At 41.2% G+C, this 21,571-nt stretch overlaps 1 protein-coding gene across 1 annotated transcript in view; it reads left to right on the forward strand.

Annotated features, from left to right (window-relative positions):
* Positions 1 to 21,571, forward strand: part of mgat5 (alpha-1,6-mannosylglycoprotein 6-beta-N-acetylglucosaminyltransferase) — a 72,025-nt gene that overhangs the window by 45,570 nt on the left and 4,884 nt on the right. Inside the window, exons 10-13 of the mRNA XM_073462576.1 lie at positions 3,447 to 3,580; positions 15,153 to 15,302; positions 19,953 to 20,099; positions 20,187 to 20,303. Of these exons, the coding sequence (XP_073318677.1) occupies positions 3,447 to 3,580; positions 15,153 to 15,302; positions 19,953 to 20,099; positions 20,187 to 20,303 (548 nt within the window). The remainder of the gene's footprint in view (positions 1 to 3,446; positions 3,581 to 15,152; positions 15,303 to 19,952; positions 20,100 to 20,186; positions 20,304 to 21,571) is intronic.

Here is a 21,571-nt window from a genome sequence, read left to right on the forward strand (position 1 = left end):
CAGATGGTAATGTTTATATTCTAATTGCTAAAGAGATGGAAATAAGTACTCATCAGAGAGAATTACTTTGAGATTAAACACACTTCATTTTCATAATTGTAATGAGGGACTGCCTGGTAGATCCAATGCTTCAGTTCACCACACACTCAATCTTTAAAAAATAAAGAAGCTAAACAGTTAAAAGTTTATTTATTCTCGCCCTTCAGGCCCTACAGATAAGTCATATAAACACAGTCTTTGATGTAAAATGTTGGAGATTTTAGTGCTGATGATGCATTTGGCAGTTTGAAGACTTTTTTTTCTGTCTGGCCAGCAGTATAGAAGTTTCTTGTCGAATTAATCCACACCCTCAAGTGTTTGGCCAACGATAATCACATAATCCTTAGTCTATGACTTTGGCTTACTTTTTCCTGGTGCATTTTCTTGTGCAGGTGCCATTGTGTGATAATGTAGTATAGTCTGCCTCTAGCACTGACTCAGTGATACTTTACTGCTGCCACAATTGAAAGGAAGCAACTGAGCAGTCTCACTCACGCTGTCAGACAGGATATCCTGCCCTCAAGAGTATAACCGGCATTTCTTCACCCTGTTCCCCGACTAATCTTGACCACTTTGCTTTGTAAAGGAATCCTGGATTCACTCTGTTAGATTGGGAGTCAATTTTTTGTGCAAACTTGTTCCCCCACTTGTAAGTTTCTCAAGAGCAACAAAGCAGCTGCTTCTCAGGCACCGCTGTCCTCCCAGGCTGTTTGTTAGTTAATAGCGGATGAAGCTGTGGCAAGTTGAGTGACATTTTGAGTGGCGGCTCTAGTGGGAGAGGAGGCATCTGTTGCCAAACGCATCGAGAGGGCTGAACACTAATTAACAGCCTGTCCTGTTTACACAGTCAGTTTGGTACATGAGTGCTAGTGCTGCCTCCTCCCAGTGCCTAGGACCTTCTCTGCCTCTTTGCCATCAGAAACACATCGCAGTTATTAGTTACCACCTGAGGTGTTGTGCTGGCATGTGTTTGCTTAAAAATGCTCTTAAAATGTGCTTTCCTCTTAATCCTAATTCTTTGAGGTGTAACCAATTCCCATAATCATTGAATGAGCACTTTGTAGCCCCATGTAACAATTACTAACATCAAGTCTAAGTACATTAATCGTCTAATAACAGCAGACATGATGCTGGGCGATAAATATCCTCAAAAATGTAAATTACAAAGAGAGCAGTCTTTAGCCTCGGCAGACCAAACGGATGACAAAGGTCATTCATCTAAAATTTGTACTTGTTCAACGACCTTTCCAGTTGGACTTGGAAGTTAAAGACTTGTAATATAACCTGATAGTTATTTCCTCAAACTTGACAAAAGAGCCACAGAGCCACAGAAGATATTGTTTACCAGTACGAAAATGTTCAAGGCTCGGTAGTACTAACCATGACCAGTGAATTGACATCCTTTTAATTTAGCTGTTTTTTGGGGGGAGTTATGCTTGAAAGAAGTGTAATCAGCTGTGTTATTGAGCTGTTAATATACTTATTTTTAATGTTATTGTTTAGCAGCCATTATTAGAGAGACGCTGAAGGTAATTTCAGAACATTAGGCTCCTGCCCACACTGACGCCTCACACAGATCTGGTGAGATCTTCATAACATCTACTCCCACATTCCTGTGCTCTCCTACACACAAATAACACTGAGTGAACGAATAGCATTCAGCTGATAATTGGTTCCTCTGTGCATTGTAATGCTGGGAAAGTGCAGAACAGGAACAGAATTTGAATAAACTAGATTAGTGGTCTGACAAAATTTGCAACCCCGACTCATGTAAACACATGCAGTGTCTGGTTCTTATTAGACACTACTGTATGTCAGCTTACATGTTACTTAACATGTCCAGTCAGGACGCTCAGAGGAAAGTACGTCAGTTTGCTCTTTTAAAGTGTCAAGCAACCTGTGATAAGCATCCAAAAAACATTCCACCAGTGTAGTGGAAACCATTTATTGTTATTTAAGACCAGTACAAGGTAGTTTTTACTTTGGTCATGCCCCTCCATTAAATCCTTTCAAAAAAAAAAAAAAGACACATTTTTGTCATTGTTTGATAAATGCCCAGTCTGGTGCTGGGCTCATTGACTCTGCACAACACATTTCCTGCTCGTTTTTTCCTCTCTGTGTTTGCCGAAAGACTCTTTATCAGAGCCAATATGTAAACTGCCTGAAGAGACCAGATGAACAAACATTGCCTTTTGTCAAGAAAAAGTCACATTCGAGCCAACACCCCGATAAAAACACATCAACTGTATTTGCGAAACTCCTTGTGTTAAACTTTTACGGTACGTACATACTGTTATCTACTGCAGCTAAATCATGATACAACAGCTGTATCCCATCCATGTCATGTTTTAAAAGCCATGATTTATCCCCTGTTATCACATAAGGTGTGATTAGACCAGTGGTTGCAGGAGTTGAATCTAACTCGTTTTAATGGTGGTAGGTGCCTTAATTTGCAGCTGTGGTGTGGAAATTCCTTGTACAAATGGTCCCAATAAATCCTTTTATTTACTGTACTGGAGTGAATTCCATCTCCCCCGACTGGCTGACCTTAATTTACCTCTGTAGTAATGGCGTTGTGGTAAAAAACGAGCTCTGACCACAGCAGCTCCCTCGGGTCTCTGAGACAAACCACAACTGTGCACCAAACACCTCCTTTGCAGCCTGTTTCATTCCATTCAAAAGGGGATGAGGTCTGCATTGCAGTGTGCTTATACTATTCCCTTTTTGTTTTTAATTAGGTTCAAAAGCATATTCATTTTTGACTAAATCTTTTCTCTGCACACTCAAAAGCCTTGTCTCCACATTGGTTTTACAAGGCAGATGGCAGTAAGGTAAAGTGCTGCCAAATCCGGGCTTCAGTAACTAGTCATCACTGGGCAGTAAGGAGCGGATGGAGCAAAAATCCAGAGTGCTTGTCGAGATGTCAAGTCAATTTTATTCATGTAGCCCAATATCACAAATCACAAATGCGCCTCAAGGAGATTTACGATCTCTACAGCATTGAAAAGCCCAGTTATGTTGTGCAACTGTCCCGTCTGTCTCTGGAATTATGATCTGTGCTAAACGCTGAGATTGAAATGGGCTTATTTATTTAGCTGAATAGTAGCGACTCTGAAAAGCAGACACTTGTGAAAGATTTATTTGAGGTGTTTTTGTTTTTGCCTCATTGATGCATAAATTAAGGCGAGAAAATGGCCTGAAGTCATTCGTCGTTTTATTCCCAAAGAGCTGATCACCGACTTTTTTTCTCACCTCTTTCTTTCTCTTAATATTTCTATCTTTCTTTTAGTTTGTATTTAAATGCAGCATACTGAAAGTGAAATGACGCCTTTGAGAACACCGATGTTCATTAGAGTTTTGAGTATTTGTATGTGTTTATGTATTTGTATTCATTTATTTTGCCGCAGCTCACACCCCAGACAACAGTTTCCTGGGCTTCGTGGTGGAGCAGCACCTCAACGCCAGCGACATCAAGCACATTGATGACATCAAGAGACAGAACCAATCGCTGGTTTACGGCAAGGTCGACAACTTCTGGAAGGTAATACAGTCTTTTCTGCACTATTACACACACTTTACACATTTTTACACCCTGAAACATTTACATTTGACACCTAGACATGATTATAATTGATTCTTGAATGTATTTAGTAATTGACATTTTTGAAAAAGGTAAGCACTTTATTAGCTAGATATTAATCACATAGGTGCACAACAAAAAACTTAAACACCACCGTATACTGTACAGATATATCTGCAGACACCTTTGCACATCTTTTTAAACACTTAAATGTTCTGACACGCACTAATGGACTCCCAGATGTGTGTCTGTGTATATATATGGATTCCTTCTGAAGATGAAAGTGACACACGAGGCATGCCAAAGAACACCAGTGCACCAAGGATAACCCATTTTCAGACCTCTGAGAGCTGTGCAGTGAGTGCAACTCTTTGAACAACCTTGGGTAAAACTTTCGCAGGAAACTTAATAACAGTCTGGTTTAGAAGCTCAAATTCAGCTTATCGCCCTCTCCGTGGAGTTTTAATATATTCAAATGCATGCTCACACTGCGGCACGGAGACCAAGGGATTACTGTATCCTAGACAAAAACGACTTAGAGACTTGGAGAGATTTGCACATTGTTTGGCATGCCATTGATGGTTGGATTACTGCCCGCGCCTTGATGAGCTTTCAGCAGACCGACACCATGTATGTTTCAGACTGCGTTGCTCCGAATCCGACTGACTCTTTAGATGTCTGAAAGTGTAACTCGGTGGAATGATAATAGAAGTTAAGGAGAGCGGTGTCTTCATGTAACACGCCTGTAGTGCAAATGTGTTCTTACATCAGAGGGATGTGAGATGAAGATGCATAGAATTTAATAATAAGTCAAACCCAACTGGCTAATTATCTTATCCTGCAAATGTGGTTGCGTCATCCAATCATGGTTTGTCCCACTTGAGCTCTCTTGGATTGAGACTGTTTCATAATGAGCATAAAGCTTATCGCTACATTAGTACCACCCATCATGATCCAAATGTGCTCATTTGAATTGATTTTAAAGTGGAATTTATTGAAAGCTTCAATCAGTTATATAAAGCAATAATGTTTTACAGTTTAACTAACATTTAAGCCTTTATCACTATTTTTTCTTATTAGTCGAGCAACTCGGTACCACTGGTTGGAAATCTTTTGTATAGAGGTTAAGGCCCTGACCATGAATGCTACGTTTTTAGTCTCCTATCACCCTGATATGTAGTTTGCATTTTGAAGTTCTCGTATAGTAGTTTAGTTTTTTAGCAGCTGTGGTCCTGTACTTCCTGGAACATAAAAGTTTAGTAGTTTCATACATTTACGTTTGGAGCTGCCCATTGCCCATTTCTGATTTACCACTTGGGCATTCTGTTGGAGCAGATGGGTGTTAAGTGTCTTGATCAAGGGCCCTTAAACATTATGTTCAAAGGCTCGGATGAGTGTTCACACTGGTAACCATATCAGCCTGCCTCTTTAACGCTCTGCTGCACCCTATAACAGATATGACATCAACATGTTGAACTTTGACACAGCCAACATGGATAATCAAAAGGTCTTTAAGTGATCTGAAAAGTGATACCAAAAGTAGCTAGCATGCCATACGTGTTACCAATCACAGATCAGTGTACAGTAGTTTGTCCCGAGAGAGAGATGTGAACAAAATCCAACAAGAGACCATTGAACCGGCACAAGGAAGTGTTGTGTTTAGAAAATAATTGACAGCAACCAAACACAGTCCGAGCATACCTAATCTAAAATATATTCATTATGAACAATACGTGTACAGTTTGAACTTCAAAGCCTCATTGTAAGGCTCTCAATCCCAAGGTGTTAGTGTTTTAATCCAGAGGTAGCAGGCAAGCTGCTATGGTTTGCGGCTTCTAGTACTACTGAGTCAGAACCGTTCAGTCTAGCTTTAAAAGGGCAGACGGGGGAGCCCATCAGCTCACAGCAAGGGGCATTAGCTACTAATCAGACTCCCAAGCGTGTTCATTACCTCCTGCTTTTAATTAAAGGGCCATTTTGGAGCCGGCTGATAACGAGCAGACTGCCGTACTCCATTTCCCTCCCTCTTCCTTTCAAATTGCGCTGTCCTTCGATCTCTTTCTCTACACTTGAGAGGGTTCATTTCAAATGATATGTCCGCTATTTAAAATAGAAAGTGAGGCCTACTGTAAGAAAACTATTTCTTGAGTGGAGGTAAAAATTCACAATGGAATTAAAGGAGATTAATGATCTGAAGACTCAACAGATAGCACTTCAGGAAGGTGCAGTCAGTTTTTTAATTTGTAGAAATTGAGTTAAATCTTATTTCAGCACTGATTACCAAAGTTCAGTGTCCTCCTTTCCCTCCACGTTTCCCATTTCAAGGCGTCTTTACCTATGTTGTTGCGCAAGGATCTGTGTCTTGATAACTGCCATCTAAAACCGCAGATTAAAAAAAAAGTCTTATCTTCTTTAACACCATCCAATTGCAATGTTTATAATTCCACGTGAGCCTTTTTATTGGCTGCCTTACAGGCCTCATAAAACAAATGAAAACAAATGTGGCTTGATAAAAGAAACTGAAGTCAATCATGTGCAGTATTTCCAGGTAATTCTTATCTCCATTTTGTGCCTTTTATTGAGCTACAAAACAGAATCGATGCAGAGAAAATCTGTACAGACCACATTATAGTGCCTGAGACAGCGTTGTAACAGAAGAGTCCTCCTGTCGAACTCCGTCTCCTTCCTGCACATTAATTTGTCGGGGTTAATGTGGGTTAGGCAAGTAATAGTCTTCACACAAAATACAGCCTATTGAAAGGCTCTCTCCCTGCCTGATCAGTATGCAAAGGTGCTCAGGTCACAGTCATCCCACAGGTGTACGAAGTGAACCAATGCAAGAGGCAGATTGAGCAATCACCCAGACACACATACGCACAGTCTCTCATTCACACACTTTATTCTGAACGTCTTTTCATTTTGCTTTTTTATCTACACCACCAACTATGAGTCAAAAAAAGCTTGAGATCACGCCTGAAACCTCATAGTCCATACACCTTCAATACTTTGGAATATGTGTCTGTTGGCCGACACTCATTTGAACATTAGTGTCAGCTGTGCTAGCCTGTATCTTGAAACATTAATGCCTAAAAAAGCATTTATTTACTAGCTTGAGCTGTACATTCACTGCCTGCATAGCAACAATATCGGTCTCTGGCTCATTAAACTATTTCTGAATGGAGCTCGGGTAATTGGACCATATTTCAATATACTTTCTGTCAGATTTTTCTGAATGGACATTGCATCGATTTTCAGAACCAGGTCCTGAAATTCATTTGTTTTCATTTTTGTTTCAGAATTGGAAAATAAAGGTGCACTTTGTAGAAGAGAAAAATCTTCAGACTCATTTTTCTTTATGCCTAAACAAACTAAATGAACAAAGTTTCTTTGTGTGACTGAATAACCAAACTGCCAAATATAAACAAAGTAAAACAATATGAAATTGTGTTGCCAATTTCATTCTGTTTTACTTTGTTTATATGTGGCGGACCCTGCCACCTTTCTACCTTCAAACAGTGTTCTGGGGACCTTATTTTCCTCTGAGAACAGCTTGTTTATTCACTTATGGAAAAAATAAATATTTCTTCTCCAAAACTACACAGTGCCCCTTTAAATAAATGGGAGCTACAATAATTTTTAGAAAGGCAGCAGCACAAAAACAGACAGATTTAATGTTATTTTTAGGGGATATGTTCATGCACGGTTGAGAGAAGTCTGCACTACACAATAGCGGTGAAGGTCAAACCTGTAATTAAAGCTAGGATCATTTTTTGGGAATCGGTTTGTAGTGAAATGACATTATTCCTCACTTTTCTCTGGGCTCACTGAAAACCTGATGAAGGCTAGTCGCTCCTCTGACCTGAAGGACTTAAAGGAGATCCTGGGGATTAAAGAACCAGGATGGCGAGTAATTATTTTGTTGTGGAAGAGGCAGCATTGATGGTGAGACCCGAAATGAAATGGCCAGACCACCTCAGAGGGAGCCGTCTCCATAGCAACCCAGTGAGAGGAGTGGAAAGGCAGAGCGAGGGAGCCGAGAGTGACTGCCTGTCTTTTCTCTCTATTCCCATACAAACACACATGATGGAAACCAGCTAATGTTAACTGTGTGTTGGCGGATGGTCTGCACTACCATTTCAAGTTGAGACATATTGTCAGCCTGTTAACGTAGAGTTTAAAGGCTTTAACCCAGTCCTCACCCCATCAGTGTGCTATCTCTATATAAAATCAGTCAGTATCCATGTTTTTCAGCGTTCAGTCTGTCAGAAAGCATTTGATGAGGCAGAAGGGAACGTGGAGAAAGGTGAGAATGAGTAGGATGTACGGAGAGGGAAAAGCTGCAGGCCCTTGGCAGCAGATCAGAGGACATGGTGAAGAAAGACACACTGAGCTGACAGGGACACACACAGAGACAAACACACATATATATGCACAGTGCTGACATATGCAGAGTAGGAAGGGCAACCATCCCACACTCTTACCCTTTCACACTCATAAACAGACACCAGCGTGATCCTTCCCCCTTTTCACGATGGATAACCGAGTTGAGTTGAACATTAAACCTTCTTTAGTTTTACAGTGCCTGTCTGATCTGATGAAGCAATCCCCGGTGCCATTAAACCGGCGTGAGTGCCAGCGTAGAAACCTGAATTGGACATTTGAGGAAAGAGCTGGGTTGGAGTGGGAAATGTTATTGCGGTTATTAAATCGACTCCTTCTGTCACAGATGCTTTATTGAATTAGGCCCAAGACATTTTCATAAGGTGCTGTTTGTTATTGGTTTACTTTATAACTCAGTTTCTAAAGTGTAAGATATTAGGGCTGCACAATTAATCGCAATATGGCTAAGTGCAATAGCCAGTACTGAAAACAGCTTAATTGGAAATGGAAGATCAGGACCTTTCCTTTGAAATTTAAGATTTGAAATCAGTTATATATTTTGAGTGTGAACAATATGGATGTTAGAAATGTACGGATGTCCCACATGACCTGAACATTTTGAAATTTGGTCTAACTTAGTCATTTGCTTTCCTAGAGTGGGGACACGCTGACCTCGCCTCGACTCCGAATGACCTGAAATGTGTTGTGTTCCATCTACTTTGATTTGATTGAGCGAAAGGAGGGCGAGCACTTTAAAGGCCAGCCGCTTGCTTCCTTGATCAGTCACCGAAGCAATAATGACTTTTTCAGATTTATGAGTAAAGACGGAATGCAATCAACGTGCAACAAGAAAAATAGTGTAATTAACGGTGAAATAAATTATAGTAGCTGCAGTCGAGGAAAATAATAACATTAATATTAGAAAAACAAGTAATTATTCTTGTTTTAATTGAACATGCTGCCCAACTCTGGTTATACAACATCGACCAAGGGCAGAAAATTTTGTGATAATTAGGTTTTAAATAATATGACTCCCTGCTGATGGCACCTGTTTTGTTCACTGCATGCTTCACTAAGAAGTAGCTTGAACGTATGGAAATGGTGTTAAGATCCCCCCTGGGGTCGTTAGCTTCTTTATACAAGGTGCAAAGCTTTTAATTGCACCCAATGAAGCATATGACGTTACAGGTGTTTCCATAGCTGTAGGACATGCAGGAGTATTACAGTTGCTGTGTTTATTTCATTTATTTTTTCAAATTGTTGCACTCGGATGATTGTGCAGCCAACGTATACATCGCAGGGACTTCACACAGCACCTCCTTTGCTGTCTGACAGTCAGAAACATGGCCAGCTACCAAACTCCAATCGGTTCTACACTGTTATGTCTAATGGGGCGTGGCAAGGCATTGAAGTAAATAACACCTCCTGAATGCACTCCAAGCCCTTCTGGAGACGATTTTACAAGCCATGTCCCTCCGGGGATTTCTTAAGTATCTGTCAAAGTATCTACTGGGTTTTGCACTACATTCGTTAAGCTCTTTATTTACAAGTACATCTGTTAGATATTTATCTGTTAGACCTGGTGTCTTTTTATCTGTAGTGGTGTGCAACACTTTCTGTCTATCAGATGTAAAGAGCCACATTGACGTCATGCAATACTTTGAATAATGGCAATCGCACGTATTTCCTGAAGGAAGTGCGTGTGATTGCTATGTGATTGTTGATCGGCATGATTTTTGATTACTTTCTAGTTAAATGAAAACTCATTGAACTTAATGTTTTGGTTGAGTAAGAGATGCAATAGAAGTGTAGAGTGTTGTGTGTGTGTGTATAATGCACTCTGCATGTAAGTGTGTGTGTGTGATATGCGGGAAAATGATTTTTCCTCCTTCTCTGAAGAATGGTTGAAGTTATTTTTTGTCCTGACTGACAAGCTTCCAGTCTCGGGGCCCCAGAGTCTGTCATTTGGAAATAATTTTAGATGGGAAGATTATCACAGGTGCGTTTGATGTTTGATGTCGACGGCAGTTTGAGGGTCGAGTAAGTCGAACCAAGTGCACCTGTCTGCATTCTGATTAGGCAAAAGTTCTTCCTGCATCTTAACGTTGCTGCAGTGGTGTCAGAAACTATTGCACGGATGATGCTTTGCTCATAAGCACTGGGCACAATCACAGAACATTAAAGCTCAAGAATGACAACAAACAGCGATGTACATCAAAATACAATAAAATTAATTTCAAAGAAAGAACATAAGGAGTTAACAAAAGGAAGACGATGCCTGGATCAAAAACAGTGTCTCAGGTGGAGGAAGCAGTTGATTGTTTCAGTTGAAATGTGCTGTAAGGCAAAATTTATCTGCTACATCCCCAGTGTCTCGACACTACTACCTGTCATGATAAAGCGCTGAAACATCAAAATCTGCTCCCAGTGCTGCAGCTATGCTTCTATACGAACACACAGAGAGGAGAAGTTTAATGCCAAAATGGAAGAAAGTGCTGTACACTTGCATAACAAGTTAGTTTACTTCCATCAGAACCACAGATCAGAAAGTTGATGCTTCTTTTCCTCATTTTTGTCATCCATTATTAAAAAGATTATAAACATCCCTTTGGCCCCGTAACAGGAAGTTTGAATATTATTTACTTTCACTTAGCAACCAGAGCATATGCTGTTTAAAGTTATATTATTTGGCTGAAGTAACATTTGGTTGTTATTATTTTATGTCTTTCATTCATGCTCACTTCTGCTCCACAGTTACATTTGGGGTCGAAGGAAGTTGTAGTTGAAATTAATGTGCTGAGAAGGTCTGGAAGTAGTTTGTATTTTGTCCTTATTAGCAAATGTTAGCATGCTAATAAGACAAACTAAGATGGTGAACACGGTCATTTGTATACGTGCTAAACATCAGCATGTTAACATTCTCATTGTGAGCATATTAGCATGAGGCTAGCTTTGACCTCAAAGCACTACTCTGCCCAAGTACAGCCTCACAGAGCTGTTAGCATGACTATTGAGTGTTAGTCGTGTTAACTTGAAGCACAATAAACATGTAAAAGCCTTCATTAACTGGATATGCACACTATTGCAATCCTGTGATGTCAGCTGGTTACAAATAGTCAACCTAACATGTATTTGTGGGAAAATGTTGCATCTTATTCCTTGTGAGTGCTGTAATGCTAGCAGTCTTTAATGGGAATCAGTCAACTGTGCATCTCAACCTTTTTTGCCTAGACTTCCTCAAAGGTTGTGTCTCTCAGCCAGTAAGCTTTCCTCCCCGAACACTCATCCCTCAGCCCTCCCCTCCGCCGACAGAAAGCTGCAGCCGCCGCCTCTCCTGTTTCCTCTCCGAGCCAGGGTTTACAAATTCCCTCTGATTTACAAGGTCATAAAACTCACCTCCTCCTCCGTCTCTCCTGCTTCAATCAACCTCTCCAGCTAAAGCAGTTATTTTATAACTCCCTAAGCACATGCTCCCGTACAAGGCTGCTGCAATCGATCTGCTTCCTGGTTTCAGATTGCATATTGCACGCGCTCTGAGATATATACATCCACATACAGTACAGATGAATACACGTGCTCCTCTCGCTGAACGCCACATGGGCTGTCCAAGGACATGGAAGGGAAAACTCTGTAATATTATCACTCAGTCTTCACGCCTGTTAGTGTTACAAAGTCATAACTTCTTTCTACTTCACTGTGTGCTGACAGCTGGGGCAGGATTATGAAGTGAAGTTGACACAGTATCATTATGTGAAGGAAAAGCAAAGGAAATCCACAATGCATCTAAAAATGGCGAAACATGCCTCTCTTACATTTCCATCGCTCTTTGTCAGGAATTTTCAACCTGTTTCCACATTGTTGGTTTATTTAAAACACTTTCCCCTTTATTCAAAGAGTGTACATTTGTATGAGAGAGAATCCAGACATGCTCCAGAGCGCATCTGGCAACCAATGTCCTCTGACCGTAAAAGCTTTGTGGGGCGACTGCCTCGAAGGGTCATGGCAATATATGCTGTTCTTCTGCACACACACGGTCACTCGAGCGGTCACAATAAACACACATCACACAGATCCAGCTGCCTTTAGAGACCATAGGACGTCTTTCCTTTAGTAGTGTTTTCTGTCCTTCCGCTTCAAGCAAGTACACGTGCTCCCTCTCATACTGTATCAGTACAGACAGTATTTTACAAACGCCTTGGCTCAGTTTTTACATCTCTGCATTGAAGCAAATGTAAAAAAAAGTATTATATTAATAGTATTTTCATCATTGATTCATCTACCGAATGTTTTCATAATTAATCTTTTAGTCTATAAAATAGTGAAAAATGTTGTTACAACTTCACAAAGTGATGTGCTATCTCACTATCTTTTACTTTCATAAATGACGAACAAAAACAGCAAATCCTTACATATAAGAAGCCTGAACCAGAAAATATTGAATGTGTTATTCATGTAACATGTCTTGAATGTTCGTTTGCACCTCAGATTCTGTCAGATTTTGTATGTTAAGCTGATGTAAAAGTGCAAATCAAACTATACACCAGACCGCATTGAAATTTTTGCATTTTTTAGCCTCGTAACTAGAAAACCGTTCCTAAAGGAGAATAAAGGCCCCCAGAACATATAAAAAAATATCTCATGCAATTCACACAACTGTATATACATGAATTACCAGACTGCATTTAATAGTATTTCGTGATTAGTTCCCCGTACAAAGTGTTTACGGCTCAGCTCTTATGAGCTTTTTCCGATCTCATGCACAACCTTCTGTAGAGTTTAAAAAGTGTGTATGTGTGTGTGTGAGCCTCTTCTCCAGGTATCCACCAGCAACCTTCATTTTTAAATCCCTTCATACACACACATAAATCCTCACTCTGCTCTCCTGAGTGAAAAGATTACAGGATAGTGATTTCAACCTCTAATTAGGACTTCATCTCTCTCACTCACACACACACACACACACACACACACACACACACACACACACACACACACACACACACACACCAGGCTGCTTTAGTTACAGCAGGCTGGCTGGAGGCATCTGATAGCCAGGCCTCCAGAGACCCTGACGAGCGGCTACCTGAAATTTAAACCCGAAAAGGAAGCACTGAGGCAGACACACATACACACTTACACACACACACACACACACACATTGAGAGTGAGAGCAGGGAAATGTCCTGGAGGCAGAACACTTTCAAAGGCAGGCTTGTACGTAGGAGTTGTGAGTAAATTTGAAACAGGTAACTTTTAACAGTAATGAGGCTTTGCTTCCCCGTGAGTGTTGAAACAATAGGTGATCAATAATATTCCAGTTTGTGAGTGTGTGTGTGCGTGCGTGCGTGTGTGTGCGCGCGTGTGTGTGTGTGAACATAACCGGTGAATGTGCCTCTGAGACATCCTGTCATTATGGAGAAAAAGGCTTTCATCTATACTGCCTCCCTGAAGGGCTCAGCTTTAAGAGCGTTCAGCTGTACTGTACGTTGCTCCCTGATGACTCCGTTTTGGAAAGCGCAGGACAAACTGAAAAAGACACATTTTGCATTTCAACAGGAGAAACATGGAGAATATTTCGACTGGGTTATACCGCAGTCATGTCCTCGTTTTTGAAAATCAAAGACCTGCTGCGACAATCTCAGCGTGGGGACGATCAAAGGCCTTGTATTGTGTTTCCATCCAAACAGATTAAGAAGCTTGTATTCAGCTGCTATAAAAGATGGTAAAAGTAAACACATTATAGGACAGTTCAAGAAACGGTTTTGTCAAAAAGTCCATTGAGAAAATTTACCAGATCACATCTTGCGAGTCCACTTAGCCCCAGCTCACACATGCACTTCTTACAGAATCTTTGATATCATTTGTGATTCTGTTTCAAGACACGCTGGACTGTTTTCACAAACCTCCAAACACATGAAAGAAGGCAGAGGCAAAGTGAAATCACTGCGGTAAATTCAGACAACCTTAAAGGTGCCCTTGAAGATGAAAGCACACTTTTAGGCTGAGAAGAATTAATATTAAAACATCCTCTTTTGGGGGGCATATAATTGGTTTAAAAGGATGAAAGGTTTCGGCCTCACACCGTCTTTGTCAGGGTAGATGTTATATAACGGGCTGATTATACCTGCTACGCTGTATAGGCAGTACACTGGACGTTAACATTATTCTTTTACCTTATAAAATGACTTTGACATGGAGTTAGCACTCCAATAGCTCACCTGCCACAAGAGAGTCACACATTTTTCTCACAGGTGATTTCCTGTGTGGAGCACAAAACTAAAACCCCAAATTCGGGAAGCAAGGGTTACTCCACCAATTTAGCGTCCCCCATTATAAAGTTGGCAAACTCACAAAAGTTGCTTTTAAAATAGAATGTCCAGGTAAACCAGGTCGTCTGGAAATCTTTGTGAACAGGAAGAGGGCCAGACAGATCAACCAGAGCGACTGAAACATGAGCTCACAGATTTGTCTGGTTCCCAGGCTAGAGATGAGTTATGATCCTGATGACAAGTGAACTTATCTTGATATGAAACATTAGGTTGACAATTAAATAAAAATATGTATTTAAATGTCTTCATTTCCTAGTTTGACGTTTGACCTGGTCCACTATAAAATCAGCTGGGCAGCATTCCAGTGTGATGGGAGTAGGCTGGACACGGCTTTTGGTATAAAGGAAGCAGGTTTCATTGGCATGCTTTGAATGCGTCAGTGTCTTTTTCATCAAGGACATCCCGGATCAGGTAGACTTTAATAACAATAGCAGGGTATTGTGCGCACTGATGCTTTTCGCACAATGCTATTTTTAGCTTGGTCTTCCATTGTGGCCAGATGGTCAGTCAGGTAGCTTGAACAAAGGTTCATCAGGCCACATAACAGAGTAATGATACTGATCCCTTCGCAAAAAACAATGTAAATCGGAATGGTTCATTCAAGGAGGTTTTTTTCTGGATTACACCAGCTTAACCTAGATAACGTAAACCATTATTCGTACATGATAAATATCAATTTGTGTCAGTATTTTGCAAAAAAGGTGACGTGTTTTTCATCTTCCTCTGTCGGAAAAAAAGGTTTTCCGGAGGATTTTGGTTGTGGACATCTCTGAAGGAAGAATAATCAGTGAAAAAAACTAAATGTATCGCCCTGTTTGTTCCAGGACAAAAAGAAATACCTGGACACCATCCACAGCTACATGGAGGTCCACGGCACGGTGCACGGCACCAGCACCGTGCACCTCCCCAGCTACGTCAAGAACCACGGCATCCTGAGCGGCCGAGACCTGCAGTTCCTCCTCAGAGAAACCAAGGTGAGTCCACCCGGCTGTAAATTGCCTCAGTTGAAAAAATTACCCTGCAGGGAAATAAAAGTGTGAGGGTACGGGGCTTTTTAGACGACTGTGAAAGCAACATACCACCTCCCACGCTTTTCCCTCTGACATTTTTTAAATGACCAAGAAACTGTGGCCCGGCTAACCTGCAGAGTATTGAGGACAGTGTGGTTGTATTAAACCGTGGCCTGTTTGTATGCGGCGAGGCTTTGAAACCTGCTCTGAATGTTCCTGTAATAGTGATCGCTGTGTGAGACACCTGCTTTTAGCCTAAATCCACTTCACCTAAAAGATTTCTCATGTGCATGCTTTTATTTTTAAACACAATTTCAGCTCTAAAATGTAACTTACAGTAAAAGACAAGTTAGAGAGCAACGACGTGATTCTTAAAGGAGATGTTGGATGATAAAATGAAAAAGTGTCTGTGTGAACAGAGGCCTTTTTATGTAAAGGGCCTTGATCTAAGTGACTCTACTTTGTCCGAGTCCGTCCTCAGTCCAGCGGTCCACAGAAGCACTTCTCCATTCACGTCATGGCTTGTCCCTTCCTCTCACCACTCAGCCCACTCTCAGTCACAAAGACAAGGACACAGCCACCGAGGCTGCAGCCAGACTGGATCATACCGCGTGGAGTCGCAGCTCTCAGCTAAACACACTTTACACGTTCAAAGATTGTGAGCTGATAAACAAAAATAGCTTTGTTTTGTGTACTGAAAGCTGCAGTGAGAGCCTGTTATCTCAAATTGATATAATAAACATTAATAAACACATTTAGTTATCAATAATGTCTGAGACTGACAGACTGTGTGATACATTATAAAGTCAGCCACATAACAGTTTCAAACTACAGCCATGTTTAAGGGTTTTTTTATTTGCTTTATAATATTGTGCTAAAAGACCGAAGCTAAACCTAAAAAGTTAGCATCCTGACAAGATGATGATCCATGAAGAAGACATGGAAATAATCTCTTATATTGTACAGTGTTTTCCACAGTGAGGAAATACAACACATTGTATGTGCTAGTTGTAAACTTCAGCTTTTTTTAACCTAACCTGTAACCTACAAATACATTAGTTAGTTAATGATGTGCTTCTTGTCCCTTGAAGTATGTTACTGCTGGATATAGTAAGCTTGTTATCCAGACATGCTACCATTTGCAGATGTTAGAGCAGATAAACACACTGTTAAATCCATTCCTTACATTCTTACACTCGTGTGTTTTTGGTTTTGGAAAGGCTAAAAACAAATCACCACCCTCCAAACTCTTCAAATCGCTCTTATTAAAACCTCATGCACATTATTTCTGTGTGGTTCCTAAGCTATGATTGGACAATCAGGGAAGGAGTCAAGCTATCAATTAAATTACACGATCTACTTTTCTTTTACGTTCACGACATGGGGGAAAGCAGTGAATTTCCACTAAATTTGATGGAGTTGCCCATCGCCATAGGGGAACGTAATTAAAATTACATGGTCCTTAAAAACCTGACAACAATGTCTGCTGAAGGTGAAAACAATCATTAGTGCTGGCACTGAAAGATGGAGTCTGTCTTTTTGGCTCCAGTCGTCATCCTTTTCAGAAGAATAAGGTGGAAGAGAGCTTCGATTCCTTCAACCTCTGAAACCAGACGCTTTCCCATCAGCCCAGGGAGGGAGGGAGGAGAAGCAGACAGAGCGAGGAGAGAGACATCAGACAAGAGCTGGGGCAGGGATAAAAAGGGAGCGAGGGAGCCACAGATCATGATTCAGACTTTTATAGAAAAAAAAGATGGATTGAGATTTAAACCCCCTTTTGTGCTGAAAAGATTCTGAGCGCAGCTTCAGCCAAAAACGATTTTTGGCCGGCAAATCCGGCTCTGTACTGCGCACCTAAAACCAAAAACCCAGTGATGTTGGAGGCATTTGGAGAGAAAAGTGAAGGTGTATTCGGCAGTGGAGCAGATCATTAAAGTGTTGAAAAACAACACTAAAAAAAAACGGTGCCAGAGTGAGCTTTAGTTCGCTGGATTAAAGTAGCCTTGCAGGATAACTCTCACCAGAGATGCAGTACGATAGAAACTTCCACACCCGGCCCATGAAGCCCACAAAACCCCAACAGTTTAGCCGCAGTGTTGTTAAACACTTACAAGGAAAACAAGGAGGTGTTGTTGCAGTTTTCCAACAACACATTCACCTTTAACCTGCAATCAGGCTGCCTCAGCTAACCATCCTTGTGGGGGTTTAACTATTGACAGAGTGAGTTGTAAAAATACTTGACATTTGATTTTTCTCTCAAACAAAATATCCTGAAATAAACTCTGACGTGCTGTTCTGTGTCAGTGATCTAAGCGCTGAGGTGAGGTGAGCTTTACTGCGTCACGTCGCAGACTGAAGGGTTTTGATTTTTCTGACTTTGCTTCTCTTCCATCTCATACGTCTAACTCTGTTTAATTGCCTCCTACTGTCTGCCTCTGGCTTGTCTTACACGTGTTTCTTATTTTCTTACTCTTTCCCACTCCACCACACACCCATCACGTTATATATCAACCACAGAACTCTATATGAAAAAGAAAAGAAGTTCTGTTTTAGATTTATAACACCAGTTTTATCCCTTCGCTCATCTCGTACATCTGGTTTGTCATCATATTCCGCATAGTAGAAAACAAACACATCCCCTGGCAGGTGCTGGAATTAGACAATACCAATATAAAACAGCCTAATTAACTCGCTGGCTCATTAAACTCAGCGACCGCATTGTTTAATTGATGTGGCACGGGCTGCTGCAGCGCCACGAGACTCCAAACATGTTGTGTGGGAGCACAATGGTGAGATGGTTCTCCATCATTTCAGTCTGGTCAGCTCATCAACTTAAATACGCATGTGAGTCAAAGATAAAGATAGCAGAGTAATATTTATAAGCATATATGCTCTCGATAACTACACGTTTACACCTTTATGACATCTGTCTGTTATGTCCTGTCACATGTAATTGTTCGTATGTCTTCCTTCTCATTGGGTGTTGTTGCATGTGGCAGTGTGTTTAGATCGGGATATTAATGAACACAAAGGCAGCCACGCTTCAACAAACCAATAGAACAGCAGCTCTGAAGTGCAGCGTTGGATCTTAGAACCAGAACGTCCTTGAACACGAGTACGCAAAACTGCTTCAATGCAGGGAAACAGTCACAGGAGACGCAGAGATCGTTCATTCATTTCTACCATTGAGTCGTTCAGTGTGTATGGATTCAGTGCCTCTCTCTCTCTCTCTCTGTCTCCCCTCTTCACCCCCTCCCCTCATTGCTCCCTATAAATAGTGGGTGACTGTTTCTCAGCATTGAGGAGCTTTTGCATGCACACACACAGAGAGGAGAATGAATGTGCTTTGCTGCCACCTGTTGGCAGAAGTTTGTCGCTAACAACACTTTGGTTCTGTTCACATGTAAGAAGAGTGGAGCGTGTGCTGACATGCTTCATGGTACAGCTCTGCATTGTGCGTTAAAGACACTGTGTTGACTTTCTGCTGTGTTCCTCCAATACAACTCACACAGACTGGTCATTGTAGCTCCAGTAAATGAGCCACTAGCCTTTTACCACCACCACCACCACCAACTCCTCCACCTCCTCCACCCTCCTCTCTGTGTTTCTGGAAAACTGTCTCTTTCTCATGTGGACACGCAGCGTCTGCAAATATTTGCTCTTCCCATCCAGGAGGAGTGAACTTGTTATTAGAGCCTCCTCCAGCTCCCTATAGGTACAGTGTTTACTTTAAAGTGTGTGAGCACGACTGTGGGCTGTGTCTGAACACCCACAGAGGAGACAGTATGTAAACTTTAACTTTCTCCACTGAACTATGAGCCCTCAGTTCACCTTACATCACACCGTTACCTATATGTCTCTAAGGTTTTGAATGTTTAATTAGCTTTTTACCCACATTACCTCACATACATTCAAAAGTACCTCAAAATTGTACCAAGTACAGTACTTTGGTACAAAAATGATCAATTAAAGCAACATAAAGGTATGGTGATGTTTAATACAGTTAGTACTGCACTCACAGTATGAGTAAGACCAGGATATTACTCTTTGTGTGAACAGGAAGGAGTTTGTGACCACTGATCTAAGTCATTGGAAAATATTTGCTCAAGTGGAGCAGATCACGCTCATCCTGAGACTGAGTGATAGAGCTCTGGTGGTGTATAAATACTGGTTTAAATGAGTCATACAGTGGTCTAATTGTGAGCATCTTAAGAGTTAGTTAATAGTTCTTCCTAATTGTCTGCTACTGTTGTGTTTCCATCTGCAAAATCTCCACAGAACTCCCTCTGTACCAAACTACAGTAGCCTGTGGGGAGGAATAAACATTAGAGGGATGTCTCCACATTATTCAGCTTGTTTTTCCTCCCTTGTTTCATTGAGAAAAAGTGCTGCCTCGACTGTATTTTGTGCTGATAACATGGGAGGTTTCCATCAACACGGGCTAACTGCTGTTATCAGCAAACAACAGAAACTCCTCGACACGGCCAATGAACTTATGTACACCTCTACGCTTCCCACCTTCTTTGTTAGTCTGGTTATTTCAGTAGCTGCAAGTACTCCTGTTAAAGTTATGCTTGAATTAATCTAGATATCTTGGTTTTCTCTCCCCTGCAGTTGTTTGTGGGTCTGTCCTTCCCCTACGAGGGTCCAGCCCCCCTGGAGGCCATCGCCAACGGCTGCGCCTTCCTCAACCCCAAATTCAACCCGCCAAAGAGCAGCAAGAACACCGACTTCTTCAAGGGCAAACCCACGCTGAGAGAGGTGAGAGGAGGAGGCTGTTTCTCCTCTGCTCGACATACAACTTTTAAAAGCTGGGTTTGTTTTTCCTAACCTCCGCTCTCTCTGCAGCTGACCTCTCAACATCCCTACGCTGAGGTGTACATCGGTCAACCCCACGTGTGGACGGTGGATATAGAGAACTCTGCAGAGGTGGAGAGGGCCATCCGGTCTATTCTCAGCCAGAAGGTAAACACAGATTTATTCAGTCGGTTATGAGTGTTCAATATGGTTGAATGCTGTGATTTCAGTTCCAATTTCTTATTTAGTATCCTCTGTGTTTCATTGTGCTTTATAACTAGTGCAGCTGCAAACAACAAATATTTTGTAAGTGAAGAAATACACTTTCCAATTTGTTGGAGCTCGAGTAATCAAAGTCCTTGTTTGGTGCAAAACCCAAAAGATATTCAATTTACTCATGAAAAACAAAGAAAAGAAGCAATTTTTCCACATTTAAGGTGCAACAAGGGATTTATTTTCAATTTGTTACTTGAGAAATGGCTTCAGCAACTATTTTATCATAAAAATTCTGTGTTTCATCGACCAAGGAGAACAAAAAGGGGAGTACTGTGTTGGAAATGCAAGAAAAACAATCAAAGGTGCATTGTGTAGTTTTGGGGAAGAATTTTTAGTTGTTCAGTAGTTGTTTATTCAGTTATGGAGAAAAATAACTATTTCTGAGTTTGTAAATTACCTCATTAATATTGTAAATATTTAAATTCTGAGTTTGAATTTATTTTCCAAAACTACACAGTGCCCCTTTTAAGGTACAATTTAAAAACAAGGGATATCAATCATTTAAACTGTGGTAGACTAATTACACAATACAGAAGTTAATGGACATGAAATCGTTGTGGGCATCCAGATATAAAAATCATTTACATTTACAAATAAATACAAACATGTGCTGCTTGGAGCTGCAGCTAATGACCTTCACTCTTGACTAATCTGCTGATTACGTCATCATTTAGTCTTTAAAATGTCAGAAAGCAGCACGAAATGGTCACAAATTCCCTCAAACCTAATGATATTTAGGCTACACTCGCATAAGACAAACAAAAGCTACATATCAATGATCTAAATCAGATGCCTGACTGACAGAAATGCTTAGATTGAGGATGGGTGACAGCAGAAAAGACGGATCGTGTTCCGTCTTCTCGTCCGGGCCCATGCATATTTAACAGCCGGGTTCTGGACCTCTTGTTTGTTGTGCTCCGCCGAGCGATTTGGAACAATGGCTTTGTTTAGCAGACAAGCCTGCGGAGCCTCATATGCTTCGTGATCCGTGGCGAGCTGCAGCCTACCAGGCTCCAGCTTGGCTCGTGCTCCCTCCCTCCCCTTTCGTCCTCCTCCTCGTCTTTCTCCCTTCACACACAGTCACTTAGTGGCACAACAAAGCCTCAGTTGTTGGTCCTCTCTGCTTGAAGTTTCAGACTCTGTGGACAGAACTCAACAGA

Source organism: Pagrus major, chromosome 24, assembly GCF_040436345.1.
Source record: "Pagrus major chromosome 24, Pma_NU_1.0".
In the NCBI taxonomy this organism is placed as follows: Eukaryota; Metazoa; Chordata; class Actinopteri; order Spariformes; family Sparidae; genus Pagrus; species Pagrus major.